Source organism: Tauraco erythrolophus, chromosome 2 (genome assembly GCF_009769465.1).
Source record: "Tauraco erythrolophus isolate bTauEry1 chromosome 2, bTauEry1.pri, whole genome shotgun sequence".
Lineage (NCBI taxonomy): Eukaryota > Metazoa > Chordata > Aves > Musophagiformes > Musophagidae > Tauraco > Tauraco erythrolophus.
The window spans coordinates 30,666,002-30,689,761 of NC_141466.1; the positions used below are offsets into that span (position 1 = coordinate 30,666,002).

A 23,760-nucleotide genomic window follows, 5' to 3' on the forward strand; every position below is an offset into this window, starting at 1 on the left:
AAAGACTACTTCTTTTTTTGTGTGTGTGCCATGAGAGTAAAGATTGTCTCCTACTGAGCATTACTGCCAGCTTTGCAGGACCTACATATTCCGGTGCGATCTCACATCTAGACACATTGATGTGGTTGGGTCTGTGTGTAATCCTGCTTATGATTAAAACATCTCAAAATATTTTACAAAGATGAGGAGATACAGGGATAGTTTTAAAGTTGAGCTACTCAGAGGAGCAACAGACTACCTGCTCCTGGCTCTTTTACAGTATATAAGGGTTAAAAAGTGTAGGATTAATTTTTACTTAAGAACTGCTAATCTTCTTCACAGAAATTCTAGAAACATCAGAGTATAATTTATTTTTTTTTTTAGAAAGAACTCTTAACTTGCATTTCATACCTTTTTCAGTTTTAAAAAGTTTTTCAGTCTCTAAAGAATATTGGTGCTTTCCATGTATCCACATACTTACCTCCACCTCCTAAGAACGAGCGCTCAGCAAGGGAAAAATGAACAAAAGCCTCAGGTTTCTACAACCTTTTACAATCCATTGTAGGGTTTTTACAAGGTAAATCAGTTCTATCTTCTGGTTGTGCCTTCCTTCCCTTTCTCAAATCAAATTTTAGGGATTGTTTATTTTTTTTCAGTTTCCTGCTTCTTTACTTTGCTTGACTTTGTTAGTGTGTGTTTGATTGATGTTAGGCTGAGGCATTCAATTAATATGTTTGTAGTAAACTAATAGTATGAATTACCAGCAGGGAATGCAAAAGTTTTTAATCATGTGGATATATTCCATATCAATTAATGGGATGAGATTTAATATCAGATTGCTGATTGATTGTGTAATTTGAGAGAGCCTCTTTGCTAGCAAACATACTAGCAAGCTCTGCATTATCTTGATTCTTAGAGATTTCCTAACTTTTTCTAGATGATCCTGGGTTTAAAAGAAATTATTTCATTCCAGCCTTAAGCAAAATGGTAACTTGTAAAAAAACCCCATGTGTGGTATTGAGAAAGGAATATGAAATTCAGGAGAAAAAAATAGCAAACCACATTTCCTCATTAATTTCCTTGCTTCTGTGAGCCCCCACCTTTGTTCCTGTTGATTTTAACAGAAAATTACTTCTTTTTTTCTAATCAGCTTTACATTGACTTGCAAATTGTTTTGTGCATTTTAGGTGCTATATACCATAAATTTCATTCCACTGATTACTAATAGCATATACATTACTGTAAAACAATATGGTTTATCTACATGTTGCCATCACAAGGCATATTTTGCAGTAAAATTAATTCTTCACTCACCCTCATTATTACATTTAAATATGTTCATCTTCTTTCCTTGACGTCTGTTCTCTTCAGCTTTTCTGGAAGCAGAGGTAAGGACTGGAGAAAAGAGAGACTAGGTGGCAAAAAAAAAAAATTTCCCTTTTGGGAACTTTCAAGTGCTTTATTTTTTTGAATGTTAGTTTGACTTCAGTCTAGCATACTGGACTTAGTACTTTTGTAAAATATGCTACAAAATGTACGTTTGATTTATGTGCTTTGTAGAGATGAACAGTAAAGATGAAATGAGCTCTTCTTGGAAAAAGCAGAAGTATGTAAGTTAGTGGTCACAGGTTCCAGGGAAGGAACTTACAACTGTTTATGGGAAAGGAGAATTCACCTTGCAGGTTGTGAAGTGCTGGAGGAGGATAACCAAAGAGAGCCTGTGGAATCTCCAGCTTTGGAGATGCTCAAAACTTGACTGAACATGACTCTACTATGAGGAAGGAGTTGGACCAGGTGACATCTAGAGGCCCATTCCAGCATAAATTATTCCTAATCCTGTGTTGCTTTGTTGCTGGTCCGTATTTGAGTCGTAACTTGTCCTGTGTAACATTAGAGTTCATAATAGTCAAGTGCAGAAGGAAAGCAGTGTTGTCAGATTATAAGTGGTTTTAAATGTTAAATTCATCTTCAGATTGTTTCAGTGACATACTTTTTGGATTCTCTTGAGATAATATACATCAAGAAACAGGGAATTTCATCACAAAAAAGAGAATCATGAAATAATATTTTTTGATCTTTTCAGCTTGTTATCACGATAACTGGTTGGTTTCCAATACACTGTTTGTATTTCTTACTACTACTGCCACTACTTATATCTGCATTTGAAGACTAGTATTCCATTTGGAATTGTCATCTTTATAGTAAATTGAGATCTAGATACGTGACTTGGGTGATGACTTGTTGAAAATTGATCTCGTGACTTTTTTTTTTAATATATGTATAAGTTTTAAAGTATTTCAGTTCAGGACTACGAAGCTATGTTCTTTTCCATTCCCAAGGGATTATTGCAGGCATTGTCGTGGTTTAACCTGGCTGTCAACCAAACACCACACAGCCGCTTGCTCACCCTCCCCCGCCCCTCGGGAATGGGGGAGAGAATCAAAGGGCAAAAGGGAAGGACACTCTTGGTTGAAATAAGAACAATTTAATAATTAAAATAAAGTAAAATTCAAAGTAATAATGATTTAAAAATAAAATGACAGTAATTTGGATAATAAAATCATAATAACATTTACAAACGAGTGATGCACAGTGCAATTGCTCACCACCTGCTGACCAACTCCCAGCCTGGCCCTGGCTAGCAATCCCAAAGAAGAAATCCTGAAACCACGATCCCAGAAAAGAGAGAGAGAGACTCGAAGAGCTTCCTGGCCAACCCACATCTATATACTGAGCATGATGTTGCATGATACAGAATATTCCATTGGCCAATTTGGGCCTCAATCTTAAACCTAAGCTCAAATCTTAAAATAGGAGTTGTAGGTCCTTTCTTCCAGCCGTGCTCCCTCCCAGCCTGTTGTGTACCTGCACACTGGCGAAACATGGGAAGTTGAAAAAGTCCTTGTGTATTAGGAACAGCTATAAATGTCAGTATGTTATCAACATTCTTCTCATACCAAATCCAAACCACAGTGCTCTTCTAGCTGTTAAGAAGAAAACTAACTCTATCTCAGCCAAAACCAGGACAGGCATATATACTGTTTTAACAAGAGGTTTGGTCATGATCTTCTACATGTCACTACTGATCTCTTTTCTCAAATTTCCAAAACCAGGAAACCTAAATTCTGGGAATTGATGCTTATTAGACATTTTATAAATGTGTACAAAAGCAGTATTATGAGACTTGTATTTTTTCTTTTGCTCTACTTGTGCTGAAATTTAAGTACTGGAAACTGAGGTATGCGTGCCTGACACAGTGTAGTGCCATGCGTATATGCCCACTCTGGCTGTGAGGCAACTTTGATCTCAGAACCAGTATAGCCAAATTAAATTAGTGCTTACCGGAGGCTGGTTAGTCCTGCTGAGAAACAGGCTGTATTAGTTCACTTGTAACAACAGTAGTCAGAATTCACATAACGACATGAGAAACAGGAGTTTTAAAAAATGGTGTTATTTCTGGATAATATTGTCCTAGATATTCTAAAGAATTTTCTTTTTTACTCTATACATCTGTGCATTTTTTGAATGTTATACCTGTTGTGTGCAAATAAACCTAAAATTGTTTTTTAAACTGATATTTGCACATCTATAGTCTCATTTCTAAAGAGTGTGAATTTCTTAAACTTGTGGATGTGTAACTGAAATGCAGTTGGCATACTTGATTATTACATTTCAGTGAGTCACATATTCTCCATACAGTAAAATACACGTTCCAAAACAAGCCAGATCTTTTTGGAGCAATTCTGATCTTGTCTCTAAAGTGTACATATGTACTCCTTGTAGGCAGAAGTCCATTCATCTAGGAAGTCTGGTGCTGGACCCTCAGACGTGTCAGAATTGAACCATTCTGCTGCTTCACATGAGCCTCAGCAGGATAGTGCAGCTAGAGCATTCCAGGATCCAACAAGTGCAACGGTATGGTCCATCTTTGAGCATTATCAGTGCAAGTACAGGCATAGTCTGAACATGGAATCGGTAGTTTTAAGCTGATTGGAGGCTTCGTTAAAAGTATGTAGTTCATACAGTTCTTCTAGAACTTTTACATACTTTTGTGTAAAATCTGTGTGTAAACTTTAGCAAATAGTATGCTGAATCGCTTTTACAAATAGCTCTCTCTTTGCTTTCACTTCCTTCTCTTAAAAACAATAAATGATGTTCTTTTAGCAATTCTTGTCCCCAGTAGTTTCTTTAGTGTATGGATTAACAGCTCATTAAAATATTATGGTGTCTGAAGTACTACAATTTACCATCTGCATAATGTATTACAGGTTTTTGCAATAGAATTTTTAGCCAGAGGCAAAAAAATGTTTCAGTGATAATTTGTAGCTTTTAAATACTAATTAAGGATATCTTCCTGGTTTTTATAACCTCTTAAATAAATCTGACTAAAATATTCTTACCATTTGAAGTATGACACTTATGTTTTAATACTACTAGGTGTAGGGCTTACGTAATGGTTTCAGAAGTGACCAAGGCCTGGTGGTGGGCCAAGGCAGCTGCTGTTATGACTGTGGCAAATGCAATCTAAATTCACTGATAAATTGCAGGCAAATCCCAGCTAAGCTGTCTTTTTTAGAGAGGATGGGGCTGCAGATTGTTTAAAAAAACCCAAATACGTCAAATAACGTCAGACCATCTGTTGTGTGTTTGCAACATATTTTCAAGCTATGTAGAAATATAAACATGCTAATAGCATACTATTCTTCCCCACTATAAGGATTTTTCCAGATTGTTCAGGATTTAATAAACCATTTTGCTTTATTCTTCTTATTACAAATCCTGGCTAATATAGTAGAACTAGCCGCAATACCAAGGCATTGCTAGCATTTTCTTGAGGAAAAAGAGACTAAGTTTTTTTGATTAATCACATTTCTAAGAAAATTTTTTTAATGAATGATGCTGATTTAATAAGTAATGATCAATTTAATTTTCAGCAGAACAGTCCTATGTGAAATGAGACCTTTAAACATATAAACATATGTAAAAATATTTATATGTGATAAACCTTAAATGATGAAAAGTAGATTCATGTTTTAAGGGATCAGACTGTCACACTCATGATTGTTACTCTGAGTTTGAAGCAATGCCTGTGTTTTTGAGCTGCCACATTTTGAACGTTAGGAATTTTTCTGGAGCTACTGGGAAGTGAAGCAGCCGTACAGTGGAAGAAAGAAATGTGTAACAGGAAAGACTATTTTAAAGAACTTGAGCTTGATATTTTTGTTTTCTCATTTATGAAGAAGTTAATAGAAATCTTCTCAAAGTAGGGAGGCGGAGGCCTTGATCTGCTAATAGATGTGAAAGAGTATCCCTGCAAACCTCAGACCCTTTCCACTCAGCTGGTCTTCTTACATGTGTAAAATCAGTTTGTTGGGTTAGTGTTATGCAAGGACCTAATTCTACTGTACTAATTTGTAAGTCTTAAATGTGGGCAACATCAAAACTATTTTTTTCTCAAGTACAGTGTTCACCACTTACTGTACAAATGTGTGTTTAATTAAAAGCTATTGTAGAAAATTTGCTGTTGTGAACTTGAAGTTTATGCCCTTTGAGAATGAAAAGGGCAGAGGTAGATTCAGTGCTGAATCCTTGTATTAGCTTGTGTAATTCCTTCTGGTATAGTATATTTAATGAGCCTAACTCTGAAGTCATGGGACCTTACGTCCTGCTACACAATTCATGGGGAAAAAAATAACAGTAATCATGCAGGAAGAATGGAGTGTTACTTTTCTTTTGCTCTTGGAACAGTTGTAACCAGTCTTCATTAAAAACATGATGGTAGAAGGTGAAGAAGAGGGAATCTGTAGGCTATGTTTTACTATGGGAAAACCAATCTACAGGCTGCTTCATGGACAAGTTTGTTCTTTCTAGCGACAATTGTCTTTTCCATGATTTTTACCCTTAACTTGCTTGAAAGGACAGAGGTTTTTGCAATGAATTAATGGCAGGACAATTGTGAGTACAGTGATACACTTCCTGGGATAGATTTAACTGAATTCTTGTGTGAAAAGCACACTGAAATGGGCCTCTGGCGTGGCATCGCTTTGATTCCATTCCCTCTGTTCCACACGGGGCGTTATTCCTGAAGAGAGAATTTCTCGTTCCATCAGAAGAAAAAATATTTTGAATTAACTTTCCTTTCTGTCAGCTTTCACTTAGAAAACGGAATATAGCCTCAATGACTAAAGAAGCACCAAGATTTACAGTATATCAGCAAAGCATATTTTTTTACAGGTCAAATCTCCTAAAGGGGGCCTACAAGAAAGCTGGAGAGGAACTTTTTACAAGCGTATATAGTGATAAGACAAGGGGCAATGGCTTTAAAGAGGTCAGATTTAGATTAGATATAAGGAAGAAATTTTTTACATTGAGGGTGGTGAGACACTGGAACAGGTTGCCCAGAGAAGTTGTGGATGCCGCATCCCTGGAAGTGTTCAAGGCCAGGCTGGATGAGGCTTTGAGCAACCTGGTGTAGTGGAGGGTTTCCCTGCCCATTGCAGGGGGGGTTGGAACTAGATGATCTTTGAGGTCCCTTCCAACCCAAACCACTCTATGATTCTATGAATAGTAGTTTGTGTTTTAGTAATGGCAATGGTTGTATTAACAGCAATGCTGTTGTAGTTTGAACTGTTGTGTTATTCAGTACTTTAGTCTTACAGGTTTTTGCCTGTGAAGAGACTTACTGTGTAATGTAATTGTTGCGTGGGTGTGTTTGTCTATATTGTTGGAGAGGTGCACTCCATGTTCTGGACTTTTGGGCTTTCACTGCCTGACCTCATCTTCTAGGTCATTTCCCTCCCTTCCTCTCTCCCTCCTTCCTCTTAACTTTTTACCAGACCAGCAGTGAGTATCTTGATGCCACAGTTAAAATTACTACAGTGTCCACTTTGATCTGCTCTTTAGCTGAAGACTAAATACTTTCCCAGTGCAATGTTGAAAGTGTATTTCCTGAGTTCCTGCTGTTTAAAAAGCAGACAGAGGAGTAGAGGTTGTCTCTCCAGTGCAGCATGTGGTGATGATGAAGATGACTTTTCTCCATGCTTTTCGCCTAGTGCTGTGTACTTTTCATCAAGACCTGCTCATTGGTAGGTCCCGTTAATGGCCCTGTTAGCAATGACTGAAGTGCAGCGCCAGTGCAAACGTTGCACATTGGCTGTTAACATTTTTGTACCTATATATTAGAGAATATTTATCAAATATTTCAATGACTTATCTTTGAATGAAGAAAAAAGAGGGGAAGGAGTTGATTCTCACACCAGTGATAGTTACTTCCCAGGAGAGCTTGTCATAATATTATTGAGGTTTGCAGGTGCAAGGCAATGAGTACAACAGCGTGAAAACAATAAAAGGAACAATGCTGCCGTGGAGGCTCTGGAAAACGCTGCCACAGCAGCCTGAGTAAAAGGATGCAGAGCTGCAAAGAACAGGCTTTTTAAGCATTATTCGAGGCTAAAACAATAGGCTACCTAAAGCCTTGTGCAGCATAGTACTTCTGAGGAGTCTGAAGCTGATGCAGAAAACACCTCTGACTAGACTACTTCTGGCAATATATACACATACATCTTTTTTTTTCTTAAATTTGTAATAACTGTTGACATCTACTCAAGGTAAAGTAATGGTACATTACTCCTATTGTAGTATTCAAATTGCAAGCAACTGCTGGAGGTTGGCTTGATAAAAGTAATTGCCCCTAGCATCAAGAAAATCAGATTCTTCCACATCTGAGCAAAACAATGTTTTTTAATGAGTAAATTGTAGATACTCAGGTCCAGATTAAGTCACCTACTATGCCAGTGGTAACCTAAAAGTTGGTACCAAAACTCTCGTCACAGTCTGTGGGACTAGTTAGTGGAGGCTGAAGAGCACTACAACGCACTGAGCAACAGAGGCTGGTAGGCTACATTGCTCTGTCTTGTTCCCCTGATTGCACTGACTAAATCCACATGGACTATTATGGGAGTCTAAACTCCTACCATGCCTGTAGCAACCTACTTTTAGCGTATTGACATGGAATGATGTCCCACCTTGGTGCTTACAGTTAATGAATATAAGTGATACTTGATAAGCATTATAAAGTGACAAGCTAAAAACTGTGGTTAGACTATTTTTATGATAACCTGGGAATATATTAAACCTCAGTACACTTGTTATTAAACAATATACTGTAGTAGTGTCCTGCACTAATATACTGGCTAGATGAAGCATTTCAATGAGGAGTGTAACTGAAGTCATCTAATCTTGAACTGATGAGGGAGGTTTTTGTGAGAAGACGATGCTATGTTCTGATGCATGAGATTTATAGAAGCCCTTAATCATGTGTGTTCTGAATGATATATTGTTAAAAAGTGTTTCCTTTTATCACTATTAAGTGGTGTCTTAAGATTCGTGCAGTATTCTGTAGCAACAATTTTAAATGTCTTGGCAATCAGGAGTGCTTGGCCCGACTTTGATTCATTAAAAAATAGACATATTTCTTATTAACCTTTAAGCCATACTGTGTCAAACTTCAGCTGTTTTTCAGTTGGAGGTTTTATGGATAAACAAGTATTTCACCTGTCCTTATATTTTCATATTTCTGTGTCTCTCTGAGATCATGAATATGACTGAAAGAGGCTTCAGTAACCCAGAGGATGTATATGCTTCTGAGTTCCTAGAGTTTGCTATGTTTTTTTAAAGCATCCCTTCTAAGATGTTTATTTAAGATTTCCAGCATTCTGATAAAAATTTTTAAAATAACTTGGAGACATAAGTGATGCAGTGAATGGTACCATTCTTCAGTAGACTGAACATAGTGTAAATTTCCTTACTTGCATTTTGTTATATGATAGAACTTTTTGTTTATTCTAAAATGTGTACATTTTACTAACTAGCCTTATTTATCAAACTCAGATGTCCTTGGAGCAAAGTTTTCTACCAGTCCTTACAGTTTCAGAAGCTTCAGAAATAATATGACACAAAGTGCATATTCAGTGACTGTAAAGATCAGATGCTAAAGGTGGCTACAATGTAGCTCTTATTTATATTTTTATATTTTTATTTTTCGTCTACTAAGCCCTCATCCTCAACATTTCCAGTATGGTTTGACAGAAGATGACTTAAAATTGGATGGAAATTATGTCATGCGAGATGTTGCGTTAGTCTAAAAATCTTGACATTTTTGCTTAAGGAGATTTTAAAAACTTGCTGTACAGCTCATCTGCCATTTTTTGAATTCTTAATTATTAAGTTTTCAAACAAGTCAAATCTTTATCTAGTTGTATATATTATTTAAGATATACTAGCATCTGGTCCCAAATTTATATTGGGTATTGATCACTCCTCTCTTATCTGACTTGCTTTTGCATTTCTGCTAATACTTGGTCATTGATTATGTTGGGAATCTCAAGGCAGTGAACTAGCTCAGCTTTGGGTGCAGCACTCAGTCTTCTGCTGCCCTGATGCATCTATACAATTCCTCTAAAAACATAATTTAAACCTCAGTTGTCATTGAGGTTTGTCTTGAATTACAGCTCCGTTCATGTCAGTGTATGGCACCTTGTCTCGTTCAGAAAAGGATCCTTCTGGTTTATTGTTGAACTAAAAATTTGCAGTGTTGTGAAGAAACACAGATGTGAGACAGATAGTGCTGGTTACTTTAGCTAGTAAGTATGAAGGATCAGGAATATTTCTAGACTACTTTTTTCCTTTATTTAAAAACTACATTAAGAATAACACTTCGCCAGCTGAATTTTCAGTTCTTGCTTCCTGAATTCACTTCTCTCCTTCTGAAAGATGAGAGTGTAGATGAATCTAGGAACTTTGTTTTCAAAGGCTCAGCGTCCCTAAGTCTTTATTTTCCTTGGCATGAGGACCCTTCAAGTGGGTTCAGTATGAAGCAGAATGACTTTCTTCTGCAGTGTAGTGGAAGTCTTGGCAAGCTGCTCGTGGTGTTCTTGGCTGTGTCTGCTGATAAAATAAAGCTTTTAAAAACATTTTTCTTTGAAGCTACCCGAGCTGGTTGCTTGCGTAGGCAAGAAACCTGTGTAAACAGGCAAGTTGTCAAATGTGGTGAGTAATTACATCAGTACTTTCTTGGTGATAATAAACAATGGGAAATACTAGTGATGAGGAGGCAGGAAAGGAATATCTCTTTCCTGGGCTAGTTAAATCACTAACTGGGTGAAAGTTTGGAGATTCTTCTCCCACATGCAGAATACATGACCAAAGAGTCACGGGACCAAGTACTGCTTACTGTCTTGTGTGTCATCAAACCTAATACATAGTTGAGGACATTCCCTGTCTGGCCATGTGGAAAGCATATCTTTTGTGGATATAGTAGCATGGCAAAAACAGTGCTTAGCGTTACAGACAGTGTGTCCATTAAAAGACTTTTGCTTGGAAGCGAATATGAAATGTCCAGAATTCTAGTTTTACCTGCTCTAATGATAATCAGTCTTTTAGAAGGCGGGAAGTAGGAAAGCTAACTTTGAGAAATAGCTGCAAGTTGCTTTAAGTGGGAATACCTGCAAACTGTTCTGAGAAGTGAAAAAAGACTTCAAAAAAATAACTATTTGTCAGAGCTACCTTTTTTTAAACACTTAAAATTTTGACAAGGTTCCATTTTATGTTTCCAACAACTGTGCTGTATCACGTTTTAATATTAAAACATTGGAATTTTGAGCCTTTTAGTATTGCAAGCAGGATTCAGCCAGTGGAGTATCAGAAGCCCTAGTTTCAATCTTACAAACTGACTAATGATTTTCCGTAGACTAATACTCTCCTGAGCTGCGTATCAGTTGCCTACGTTTATTCTTTTACTACATATAACAGGCCATTGACGTTTGACCAGTAGGGGGCAATAGGTATGTGCAGACATAGGTACAGTGCTCAGTAATTTTTGCTGGAATCACTTGGGTGTTTTGTGTTCGGGGGTTTTGTTTGTTTTTTTCCAGTGTTGTTGGTGATGATGAGAGCAGACTTGTGGAGCCTGCTGTCCACTGGAAGCAGTGCAGCATTGCTTAATTAGAGTTCTCTGGACTTACCTCCTTCCTTTCTTGCCCTCCTCTACTTCAATATAGGTGACATTACAAATCCTCAGACTTAGCTCTTTGGAGGGCTATTAAAGATTTCTTGAATTGCAGAGAGTTAGGCAAATCCTAGACAAAGATGTTTGAAATATCTTGATTTGGAACAAATCTAGAATTCAAATATTGTTTGACAGACTTCAGATTTTTCTTGTCCTTAGAACTGCTAATTTGCAGCTTGAAATAGGCTTCTTCTCAAGACAGCATATGGACAAAAATGATACATATAACAATCTCATAACTACTAGTGAGTATTATCAGGCTTTCAAGTATTATCATTTATCTGAGGAATGCAATTTAGCCCTAATGATTTTATTCCTTCCTGATCTTATGCACTATCTTACCTCACAACTCTCCATGTTTCCTTTTTAGTCTGAAACTCAGAATAGCGGTGCAGCAGCCAGTCAAGAGCGTGCTCCACCTGTGCCCACTAGCACATCCATGAGTCCTCGGCAGCGCCGTGCCCAGCAGCAGAGTCAGAGACGGGCTCCGTCTTCAACTGACTTTAATCGGGTACAGCAGCCAAGAGCCAACATGAACCACACTGGATCGACTGTTCTGATTGTCCTTCTGACTTTTGCATTGGCAGCTCTTATATTTCGTAGAATATGTTTGGCTAATGAGTATGTTTTTGAGTTGTAAGGTTGTTTCTGTTGTAACAGCAGTGGCTTGAACGCTTCATTGAACGTTCTGTGTTGGGTATGACGTGAGAACTGTTTACAAAGGTTATTTTTTGTATTTACGCTTAAATCCTTATGAATGTTAATGTACCTACAGTTACATTACTTGTAAGCAAAGCAAAGTTGGACGTTTTAACTACCAGAAGTGTTAACTGAGTGCCAGCTAGATACTTGGAGAAACAGTGCAGAGGAATAGTAACATTAAGGCATGTGGGAGGCGATTCAACTGGAGTAATTTGTTAACTAGAAAAGGCAATTTCTAGAAAGTGGTTGATTCACTTTTTTGCGGAACATAATGCGATTAATCAAACCATCTAAGTTAGTACAGGATTTGACATTGGAGAAGGAATTCTAAAATGAAATGCTACTATGTGTTTGTGTCCAGTGAACTCGTAATTTAGAGAGGATACAGTTTGTAACCACTTTTATTTACCCTGACGCGCTACACATACACATTGGTTCTGATGCTGCTTTGTGTGTGTGAAAGGGGGGAAAGGAGTAAGGGAGGAAGGAAGGGGCCAGAAAACTACTTGCATTGTTTTGATTTTTATTTTTTGGAAGAAAGATTGGATAATCTTTTGCAAGATTTGAATGTCGTCGTCTTATACTCTCAATTGTATATCTTGGGTTTTTTTAAATTTGAAGATTATATAAAACATGTCTATTCTTGCAATAGTTATAAATATGTAATATAATTATTTACCCAGAGCTATTGTCTTTTAATTATACCAGAAATATACATAATGTGTCGAACTGAATGTTTCATATGTGGTTTTATTTACTAAAGAGAATTTAGACCTTATTATACTTAAACTCTCGTATATATGGATATGCTTAAGAGAAATATTTATTAAAACCTTGGTAATAATAAAGACTTTCAAGCCAGTCTTCGGTTATGTTTCAAGTATCAAATGGCCTTTTGTTTGTTTTTTTGTTTCTTTTTTTTTTTTTAGACCTAACATCAATATTTTACCCAGAGCCTTTCTGCATTATTAGTTTATTAAAAAAAAAACAAATAACTGGCAATATTAAAGAATGCTATGAAATCACATATACAAGCAACAGACCTATGTTTGTTAGTGTTTTGAGAGGGTTTGGCTGTGAATGTTTAAGTATTGCAGTGAAGTAGAAGAAACCAATGGCTGGGATTATTTTCCTCTTGTATTATTGATCAGATTTAAATGTATCCTGTCTTCTTTATTTCAAAGACAATGAAATTTAACTAACTTTAATTTTGTTGCTGTCAAACATGATATCACTGACATGTGACTCTCATCCTGTTTCTCAGGAAGTATTTATGAAACTACCTATTTATGAAACTACTACTATTTATGAAACTACAGCTTTTCTAGATTTTGTTAAATATAGTATGTATTAGTGTTTTGAAACAGCTACTTTAAAAATAAGGAAAGCCTCTTGTGTGTCTTAAGGAGGATGTGGAAATTAAAAACCAAAACCTGAATTCTTTTTTAGTATTTCTTGTGGGATTGTTGATAATCTTGTTTTCAGGTACAATGGAGCAAAGATCAAAAAACAGTTTTCTTAAGAAGTTCAGGTAAATGTAGTGTGTTCAGCAGTTACTTACACATTCTGCTGCAGAACAATTTTATGTCAATATGTTAACTGATGTATTTTTACCTAATTTGTATATTTATTACATTAGAAATAAAAAAAAAAACATTACAACTCCCACCAAAAAACCACACCAAAACCCAAAAAAACCTCTCCAGAGGTACTCTAAAATCAAAGTACTGTGTTGCCTAGTTGGTATGTTGCTTGAATACCTGTTCTGTTCAAGTATTGCAAACCTGGACTCACAGAAGAGAATTCTGAAAGAGGTCTGACCCAAAAGACAGCTTTTCCTGGTTTTGACCCCTTTCCTCTGAATGTGCTTTTCCTTTCCTAGAGACTCAGTGCTGTGCCAAGCAAACTTTTGCTCTCGTACCTGTGCCACAGCTGGTTATTAGTAAAGCAGCTAATTCTCCTGCAAAGAGGCCGTCAAGACGGCTCTTTGAATGGGCTATGAGAAAATAAGCTTCCCATGGTTTCTGCAAACAGCCTCTTCCTTGTGATTAAAGAAATAGCTGCTTTGTAGCTTTTCGTTTTTATTTCAGACTTTTAAAATAAAAATCAAAACTCCTGATTGTGCAAATTCCTGTTTGAAAAAATAAATATTAATGGTGACTTGATTTATGTAAAGAGTCTATTGCATGTATAGATACTTTGGAGGTTACTGTGTTTTAATTTTCCTTTAAAAGTTAACAGTAAATAAAATCATCATTTTCAGAGGAAATAGCTATCTTCTGTCTTTAACAGCATAAGGACCCAGACTAAATTGGAAAATAAAATCTCAGCTGCTATAAAACCATCAAAATATGTACATTTTACAATTATATACGTCTCAAATGTGACACAGGCGGCTTCCAGTTGAAAAAGATGCCACGCGAAGGAACAGAAAATCTGGAAAGCCTAACGCGAAGGGACAGCCCGGTTTTACACGGTCTGGCAGAAGGATAGCGCTGTCCTGAGATTAGGGGATTGAGCAAAAAGCTGGCGTGCGGAATTGCGGGTTTTTATATAATGGCTTTAGTAAATATCCTTTAGGACCCAGCGGAACCGTTCGGTGAGGCAAACTTCACGAGTAATGGCCAATCGTTAAGCGGTGATGAGGGAAAAGCTTTGAGCGAGAAGCCCTTGGAAGCCTGTCCAGAACATCACGTCGGGAAAGCAGTGTTTCCACCGCCGATCGCCAGCGAACGCCCGACGCCGGAATCAGGGTTGATTCAATGTTTAAACCTGGGAGGACTTGTACTGCAGGAGGTTACTGGAGCGCAGAGTGCCCGACTCCCGTTTCCAGCGAGATGCCTTATTTTGCAAAACTCCTGTTGTTAATCTTTTGCTTAGTTCTTCTTGTGGAAAGCAGAAAACACAGGAGGAGGAGGTGGACGAGCCAGCTCGAGGTGCAGAAGGCGAGGTAAGGGTTGGTAAAACACCTCTGTTCCTTTTACATACGTTTCTTTTAAATACGTGACTACATAGACATAAAAATCTGCCCTGTCAGTGTGGTTGTGTGTGCAAACAGCTTTACAGAAAATGTTTCTATAATAGTCTCTGATAGTATAATCATTAACTGTGAATGGACACATTTAATGCTAATGTTAATTAACTCTTAATGAGGCAGGTTATGCAGGTGAGTTGACCACTTCAGCATGGATCGTGGTAAAAATATTCTTAGCTGTATACGTGAATTACTGAGAGAATTCAGAGAAATTACAATTAATAGAGGTGTTCAAATCTGCGTGTTGTTCCGGCACCGTTTCAAGAGCAGGTTATTTCCCCTGCTTGCTGGAACGTCTGTGCTACTTATATTCACGTGAAATTGGGTGTTGTTTTCTAACAATTAGAGGTGGGAGGTGTCAGTTAGCATGTGTGGTATTAATTAATAACATACAAATCCCTGCAAGTTACCCAGGGATTGTAAAATTAAAAATACATTTTGAAGAAATACATGGAAACTTTAAAAAAATACATATTTTAAAGTCAAGCAAAGGCACAGGAAAGAGTTAAAGGTCTTAGTAAAGTTTATTAGATGTACTGTTGCTGAGATTTGACCGGAGGTTTACATTAGAAAAGATAATCTTCCAAACCTGTCAGACAGTCCGAAGTATGTTATCCTTTTTGTTGTAGTTATGTCATCCAGTGGCAATTGTATCTTACAAGATCGTTCATTGTTCTGAGGGCTCAAAAATAAAATTGGGTTAATCCATCTTATTAAATGGCTTCACTGTGGTTGTAACCCTTTAGCTTTTCATTTATTTTCATGGCTTTTTTGATTTAACAGTCAATGCTTTCTTTTTATAGGGAGTGTTGTTACTTGAATGTTTTACAAAGAAATGTTGTGATACATTTGAAAGCAAAGAATACCTAATACTCTCTCAGATTTGTGCCACTTACTGAAATATACAGCAGCCTATGCTTTTAGTGACATAAATGTTATAAAGCTGAAACAGGTACGGCCTGAAATCCTCAAGCGAGCTGAAGTTTTGCCACTGATTTAGAATAGAATTCCCACAGAATCTCTGTTACTGAATGAGATCTTTCATTTAACTCTGAAAATTTTTCTAAGTCTGTGCTCTGGGAAACACAGAAGATCGACAGCAGCATTTTCTTGCAAATTATTCGCATGTAGTAGAGAGCATCTACTTTGAAGTAACAAAATAGTACGCATCTTCCTTTTAAAAGTGATTTTATCTAAAAGTGGTGCCATTCTCTGGGGTAGTAAGTTGTGTGAATATTTTGTACTTTATTTGAACAATGCAAAAATAAATTACAGTTTCTACAGTGCCATTGTTTTTGTGAAGTTGTGATAGAGTGGAAATAAAAGCACTGCTAAAATTATTTATGTAGATAAATTTACGGTAAAGAATGATACTATTTAGTTTCCTGTGAAATTATTATTTTAATGAACAATTTTCCAGCTAGGTAGAACCTGAGGACCTATATGTCTCTCATATAGATATTTTTTTTTTTTTTTACATTTTCTATGCAAACAATGTACTTATTTAAAAACATACAAAGTTTAGGGGCTATTAAATGTGAATGATATTTTAAAGATAGAGATTTCTGCAATATTTTAAAAAAAGAAGTGTATGGAACAATGACACTGATATCTTAAATTTCCAGTTATATAGAAAAAAAATACAGTTGTCTCTAAAGCAGCGATGGATAATGGATTCTTCTAGTAAAAGGAAGTTAAAACCAGTTCCTATGCAGGTTTTCTAGTCATGTAAGAGAAATGAAAACAGTGTCCTTTTTAGTAACTGCATCATATTTTCTGCTTAATATTTCTCTCACTGACTTACCCTAAGAAATGTAAATGTATTTTACAGTAAATGTAATTTTACAGCAAACATATTAGCCAAGAAAATGGATTCCTATGTTTGATCAGTTTTGATATTTTGTGATACAACAGCCTGATCTTTATGCTGATTTCAAGAAGCTAACTTGGGTTGTGCGAGTGCAGAACAGCTTCAGTTCTGTAGTTCGTTACTTGGACGTTGTGTAGATGTTCTGTCTTGGCAGACAGCTGCCTGTCGGCCGTACGCGGAGAACTTGTTGAGCCTGTGCCTTCGTGGGAAAGGAATAGGGTAAAGCCAGGCTAGGGCTGTGGAGTTAGGAACCCAGTAAGAAATGCCAGGCTAGGGGTTGCCTGTGCATCCTTAATTACTCCGTGTGTTTAACATTAATATTGAACTGTAATGCATTATTTTTTTCTATGACAATGGTACCTCACTCCGCATGCTGAATGGAGAGCGCTCGCTTAATTAGAAACTGTGTCGTGTTTCATCTTCTCTTACTCCTGCCCCCCACCTCACTGATAACCTGACTCTTGTACAAATCGAGGTGTGACTTAGAAGCATCTGCCTCTGTACAGCATTGCCCTGACCATTGCCTGGAGCAGCTTCGTGTTATGCTCTGGAGAGCCCAGGCTTTGTGTAGGAAATTGGCGTGTGCTCATCAAGTAGCAGCTCCTGGCTTTGCACTGTGATGGCAGGATTTTTACGTTTTTCGGGGATACGGTCCCTGTCTCTTACCTTACAAAGCTGGGTGAAGGGATTCAGTGACACCCATTTGTATGAAGTTGAGAGCCTTTTTGCTGATGGACAGGCTGGCGAATGGTGCACGAAACCAAGGGCTCATGAACTAACAGATTTGTTGCTTAAAAAGCTTTGCATTTCATTCTGTTTTAGAGAAATTAAGTGATAAGTCAACTGCCAAGTAAAACCTGTCAGAGTCACCTGAGTGACCGCTGGGCTGGAGACGTTGGCCCCAGCGTTCCCTACACACCAGGGAATAAATTTCCAGAGAGGAGGTAAAGTCTTTGGTGCTGAAGGAGACGCTGTAAGTGTTGGAAAGGTGCAGGCGCGCGCGTCAGATGGGCCACGGTCTCTGCTGCCGTGTTGCTAGCTGGGATTTTCCAGGGAGCTGTGTGCTGCTGCCAGGCCATGTCGGATTTGCAGCGTGTAGTACTGACTGCAGTGCCTGCGTGTGTGTGCTTGTAGCCGCCTCGGAGCACCAGCCTTCCTGCAAGTGCCAAGCAAGTGCTGTTGGCATGTCCATCACTGGATTGGAGACACTTTGGGGTACTCTTCAGTAACCTTGTGGTGGCTGCATCTCAGGAATCGCAAACAAATGCCAGCAGTCCTCCTAGACTATCCAGCTGGGCAGAATTTCCACGCAGAAAAAGAGAAACTCTGAAAAACAGTGCTTTTGTTAATGTTTATTGCTCTATAAAAATTGCTAATAGTGCCTCTGGTAATGTTTATTGCTCTGCATAAATTGTCCTAGAAGAGAGGGTTCAGGAGACATTTGCCATCTTGATTGTGCCTGTGAATGTCGTGTTTCTAATGGCCTCTGCACGGGACAGACAGACCCAGTCCGGCTCAGAGTCTGTTTATTCCTCTCTCCTGACGGCTCCCCAAAGCCTCATGCTTTAGCCAGCAGAAACACTCTGGTTTTGAAACAGAAGTTGCTTTGAGCTTCTGTTAACTAAAGGCTTCCTGAGGAGGTTTTTGGACGTGGTAGTGATTTGGAGTATCTCATTAGAGATGTCATTTCCAGGACATGCTACATGCCAGCCTTAGTTTGGGACCCAGAAGCAGAAGTAGACCATCAGGGCACGGCAGCACGAGGCTCAGCACATGGACTGACTTCTCAAACAGTGGTCTCCTGGGGCAAGTATTCTGCTGAGCCCCACTGAAACGGCTGCTGCTGGCAGGTCTGCTCCCTCCATCGCTGTCCAGGCCTGCATTGTTTCCCCAACTTTCCACCAGGTGCAGCAAAGTCTTCTGGCCTGTGATACCTCTCAGCCTCTACTGATCCCCTCTGCTCTCTGGTGACTTCTCAGAAAATGCACTATTTGTAAGCGGCTTCATGGCTAAAATGTTGATAACCATTTTTTACAGGTGTGTTTCTTGCCTGGGGTTCAAGTCCAGGGTGTTGTGCAGCCTCCGGTTGTGCAAGGTCTGATGCCTCCTGAGGTTTTTTCACCAACACTGCAGCATCACAGCAGGGCCAATTTGCAAAGTGAAACAAAAGCGGGGAGAAACGTGCACGTGCACAAACGGCAACAGCAGATCTGAGAAGCAAACCTCCTGCCTTGGCTGTGTGCTCCAGCTGTGGTTTGTGTTTGCAGTTATGACTTCTCTGCTGTGGCTGATGTTGCCCTCTCTGACCATGCTGCTGTTGTGTAGTTGTCCATGTAGGCTGTGCCTCTGCATGAAACATCCTTGGGAATTTTACCCTCTGCTTATGTTATTGTTGATGGCTTTGAGCTGAATGGATGTAGGAAGAGGCAAGGAGTGCAGGGTTTAGGATACGCTTGGTAAAAAAAGACTCCATTTATTGCTGGGAAGAACAAATGTGTTCTGCATTCATCTTTAATAAGCTAAAAATATGAACAACTGTAGAACAGGTGGTGGGTTTTTTTCTGATTAAAACCCATACTTTATAAAAAAAAAAAGCAAAAATGGGGGTCCTAAGCCACAGATGGTAAGGTGTGTTGGGCATGTGACCATGAGATATTCCTAATGTATACGATAACAGTGATCGTCCACATCCTTTCAGTTTGTCCATCATTTTCCAGAGTCTGACTTAGTTTTTTTTTCTAGAAATCTGGCAAGGAAAATCACTTCCTTTTTGTTCCTGCTGCAGTCATAAAACCACAGATGAGTCAGTGTGGAGCATATGGCATTCAGAGGTAGGGCAAGAGTCCCTCTCCCTCTCCCTTGAAGCTCTGGGAAGAGTAGGGACTGGTGTGGCCATCCATGTAAATCAAGATAGACTTGCCTTCTTGATAGAGCTACCAGGGCCTCTTGGGCAGCCAGGACTTGTCAAGCAATTGAATTGATGGCCCTAAGAGGCAATGGAAGGAGACCTCCCCAAATCGAGGAGGTTTGCAGCTTGTCAGAAAGTTCTCGACCATATCTGATCCCATGTGATCTGTGTACATCAGTATTAAAGATACACATCTACGTGGGATACACTCAGAGCCTAATGGAGATAATAAATTTGGAATGCTCATCTAGGAGCGAGTTAATTGTTGTGCCAGTCGTAAACTGTTACTGTACCTTCTCTTTTTCCTTTATCCTCCAGGGGATCTCTGCAGCAGTCATATGCTTTGCTGGTTAGAAAACAGGGAGGTTTTGTACCTTTCTTAGTGCCAGGTTTACACAGTGTGCATCTCCTCCAGCTTGCTGTGGCTGCTACACAAATAAATGACACCTTCAACTAACGCATTTTGGGTTCTTTTCCCAGAGAACACACTGAATTGCAGTAAGATTTTCACTGAAACTGCAGAAATACTTTTCTGAATCCCAATAGAAAACAGGATACTAGGAACTGATGTCCCATGACCATGAGATACCATCTTATGACCAAAGTCAATGCTGAATTCTCCAGAGGGAGCTGCAGAAACCTCCTGGACCCTGGCTGCTGGCAGCTACACTGTGCTCCAGCTGGAGATAACGTTTCCCTTCAGGCTCACTACTTAGCCATTGCCTTATGCCATGCAGCATGAGACTGTTTCCAGTTTTGTAAATTCTTTATCTTGCTCTGGAAAGGTCTGAATGTCTGCGTAGATACCCGCTGCTTTTTTAAGTCCTGCTGAGCAGTTATCTCTGATTTCCCATGCCATCAAAATTTAATTTTCTTCGATATATTTGGCAATATAAAAAAGATCTATTTTATGCAATTGAGAACAATTCTGAATAAAAATGACTGGAAAGGAAAATATATTAAAAAATTTAGGACACTAATGGAAGAACCTTTAGAGAAGCTCAGTGAGATACCTGTCCCCTTTTCTCCTCTTGTCCTAGTTTTAGCTGAGACAGTGTTAGCTCTTCTTTTTAGCAGCTAGAAGAGCTCCGTGTTTTGGTTTTACTCAGAACAAGTCCTCAGAAAAGACAATTTTACCAAACTCATCCCACAAGAGCAAAGTGTAAACAACAGTAAAATTATATACGAAGAACATGGCAAAAAAGAGACGGATGGCTTTAAATGAATAGTGATGGATTGCAGAGAGTACATAAAGCCGAAAGAAACCCTGACAAATCTATAATCAGAAGCGCTAAATACCATAAGTACATCAGGGAGGATTTATGAGATACCAGCGATCAGATTGTCAGTAAAGGCGCCCGATGGGCAGGAGGGTTCAGTCCATCCTGCAGCTCTGCAGAGGCACTGGTGGCTGTATTCAACTTCGCTGCAGATAATGAGATACTTCCTATGCCAAACAGTGGTGGGGCGGCATGGGATGGATACCTGTCGGAGAGCATCAGAAGATACCAGCATAGCTGATGACCACACTGCTATAAAGAATTGGGTTTTTTTCAAAAAAAGTTGGTCTTGTTTTCAGATTAAATTGACAAAAATAGTGATTAAATATTTTAAAGGCTGTGTAGACTGCCTGTCATTAAAAATAGCTCTATACAAAATCTTCGTAATGGATTAAATTTGTTAAAAATTAAATTACAGATCTCTATCTGAAAATACTGAGTCTTCTGTCTTGTACCTGAAGGACTGGGCATGAAATGATGATTAAATGCTGGCTATTCAACACATCTCCTGGCTCAAGAAGTTCCTGAAAACCTCTGTTTTCTTCCTAAGGCAGCATTGGTGTCAGCAGCCAGCCCTCTGCAGCCTCAGACTTGTTCTTAGCAACTCTCCTGCCTGCTATTTGGTGTTTGATGATTTTTAAATGGATTGATCAGAGCTTGGTGTTCAGTGAGGCTGTGCCATCGATCTGTAAGATGGCACTGTAATATCGCCAGGGTTTTCCATACTATTTCCTCCCGCAGCATGCAATCCAAAATTTTATTGGATTTTTAATTTGATTTATTTTCCCCCATTCTTTGAGTAGAGAGATTTGATGATTGAATGTTCACTAGCGCTTAGGCCTTTCCCTGACGGTTTAGGTCAAGCAGACACAGGAAGATGGTGGTTCTCTGCTTCCAGCTTTTTGGGAGCAGAGGCAGGACTGCGGACTGCGAAGCAGAGCGCTTCAGCAGCAGCCTTAACCTTTGCAAAAAACACAACCTCCCCCTGCAGCAAGCAGTTAAAAGCTAAAATTTTGCCTCCAGCCGTTCCCATTAATGGCTGTGCTTGGGCTTATCCCCGCCCTGCTTTTAGATAAACGCTAATGCAGCTGTGTTGGGAATGGGTTTGCTCCAGCTGGCTCTTTTTTACAGCCAGCAGGGAGAGAGATGCTCCGATATCCCCGTTTAAACAGGAGCCCAAAGTGAGGTGAGAGGAATCCAAATTTTCCTATGTAGTGTGTGCCCTGGAGCACAGGGGCTTACATTCCTTCAAAACATCCATTTAATACAATTTTTAAAATTCTCTTGCTGCTTCTTCGCCTCCTTATTAAAGTAAACATGTTATCAATGTTAGCTGCAGCTATCAGCGCCCCTTAGGTTTTATAGTTTTTTTTTTTTTTCTGAATTAATTGCTCTGACGGGAAACTTTTCTTCTGATTTGTGATTTGTGCTCCCTTTGCTCATAATCATCATGCTTTGTTTTTCAATGACCCTTAAGCACATCCCTTTCCACAGTCACCCTTATGAGAGGGGTGATTGTTTTGTAAGCTCTGAATTTTTGACTGAAATTTTAAGCTTAATTCACCTTCACTTTTGTATCTATTAGAGTAGTCCTTTTATTTTTCTTCAGAGATTTTTTGTTCTTTACTGTCAGTAATATTTCTCCTACACAGGCAAAAGAATCTGAACACTTTTATATAAAGTTCTTTCTATTTATTATTATTATTTTTAGTAAGTTGCTGGCAAACAGCTAATTGCAGCAGTATTTACAATTTGTCAGATCTTTTGTCCAGAGCAAAGGGATTGAGGAATCTTAATGGTCCAAGTCCTCCTTCCTGCATCACTGGGGAACACCAGGGATGCTGATCTGGATTTTCTTCCGAAAGTCCATGCAGTGTCTGTCTGTCTGCTGTTTAGTTACCCACTTAAGCCATTTTAGTGACTTTCTTACACTGTTTTCAGGAGTTTGTTGTTATCCTCATTCTACTGTTACACGATCTCTCAAATAAAAAGTCAGGATTTTTTCCCCCTTAATATTCAGAAAAGTAAAGGAGTGCAGATCTTGCTGGCTTCTTTAGATAAAATGTCTCTTTTCCTGCTGCTGTGGAGGTATATGGGTGATTTTGTCACTGTTTAAAGTCAGACAAAGCGAGCCCTCTGTCCACACAAACTGTTGTTACTAAAACGACGTTCGTGGGGCAGATAGTCTGAGAACGGCATATGACATTGCGTGGCCACCCTCAAAAAGAGCTTTCTCATGATAATGTCACTTTAGTACCTGACCAAGTCCTGGCTGTGTAATGTGTGGGACAGAGTCAGCTTCTTATACTGTTTCTTGCTCCACCACATTTGCTGCATCCCAGCTCCTCTGTGAGATGCTGTGCTCTCAGCCTCGTGCCTCCCCGGGAGCCGCGGTGTCCGGGGTGGAAGAGAGCACCATGTCCATCTCATAGCCAGGCTGAGACCTCAGAGCTGCCCACACTGGGGACCCCATCTCACTTAACCCTGGGCAGAGGCAGCGTTTGAGCTGCCGCGCTGGCCTTCACCGTGGTGCTGGCAGCATCCCCAATTCCCTCCGTGGGGCTGTGCCCCACAAAGCTGCTGCTCCTGGGGCTCTGAAATTGGGCAAGCAGAAGCCACTCGAGCACAGAGACGTCACACCAACACTATTGCTGTCTTTTGCAGTCACATCTACAAGAAGAATCATGACGTGACCAAAACTTGGAAAGGAAAGACGGAGCAGCTTCTCAGGGTTGATGACCATGACTTCACCATGCGGCCAGCTTTTGGAGGTGAGAATAAAAATATTCTGTTAATTTTATGCTCATCTAATTTAAAAAAAAAAAAAAAATAAAAAAAGCCTCTGGCTAGATGCTCCAGACTGAAGGGAAAGCACTTGGGTGGTTTCAGGAGATATTCAAGGCAATTCAGAGAGGCCTCATC

General features: G+C 39.0%; 2 protein-coding genes across 3 annotated transcripts in view; both read left to right on the forward strand.

Moving 5' to 3' along the window:
- UBE2J1 (ubiquitin conjugating enzyme E2 J1) overlaps positions 1-13,026 on the forward strand; it is a 33,848-nt gene extending 20,822 nt beyond the window's left edge. The window contains exons 7-8 of one of the 2 annotated variants that reach the window (XM_086631288.1): positions 3,763-3,894; positions 11,415-13,026. In XM_086631288.1, the coding sequence (XP_086487414.1) occupies positions 3,763-3,894; positions 11,415-11,684 (402 nt within the window). In that variant the 3' untranslated portion in view covers positions 11,685-13,026. The remainder of the gene's footprint in view (positions 1-3,762; positions 3,895-11,414) is intronic. The other variant, XM_086631289.1, reaches the window with a different exon arrangement.
- Positions 13,027-14,353: 1,327 nt separating this feature from the next.
- LOC104377313 (gamma-aminobutyric acid receptor subunit rho-2) overlaps positions 14,354-23,760 on the forward strand; it is a 40,915-nt gene continuing 31,508 nt past the window's right edge. Inside the window, exons 1-2 of the mRNA XM_086608200.1 lie at positions 14,354-14,696; positions 23,503-23,609. Of these exons, the coding sequence (XP_086464326.1) occupies positions 14,509-14,696; positions 23,503-23,609 (295 nt within the window). The 5' untranslated portion in view covers positions 14,354-14,508. The remainder of the gene's footprint in view (positions 14,697-23,502; positions 23,610-23,760) is intronic.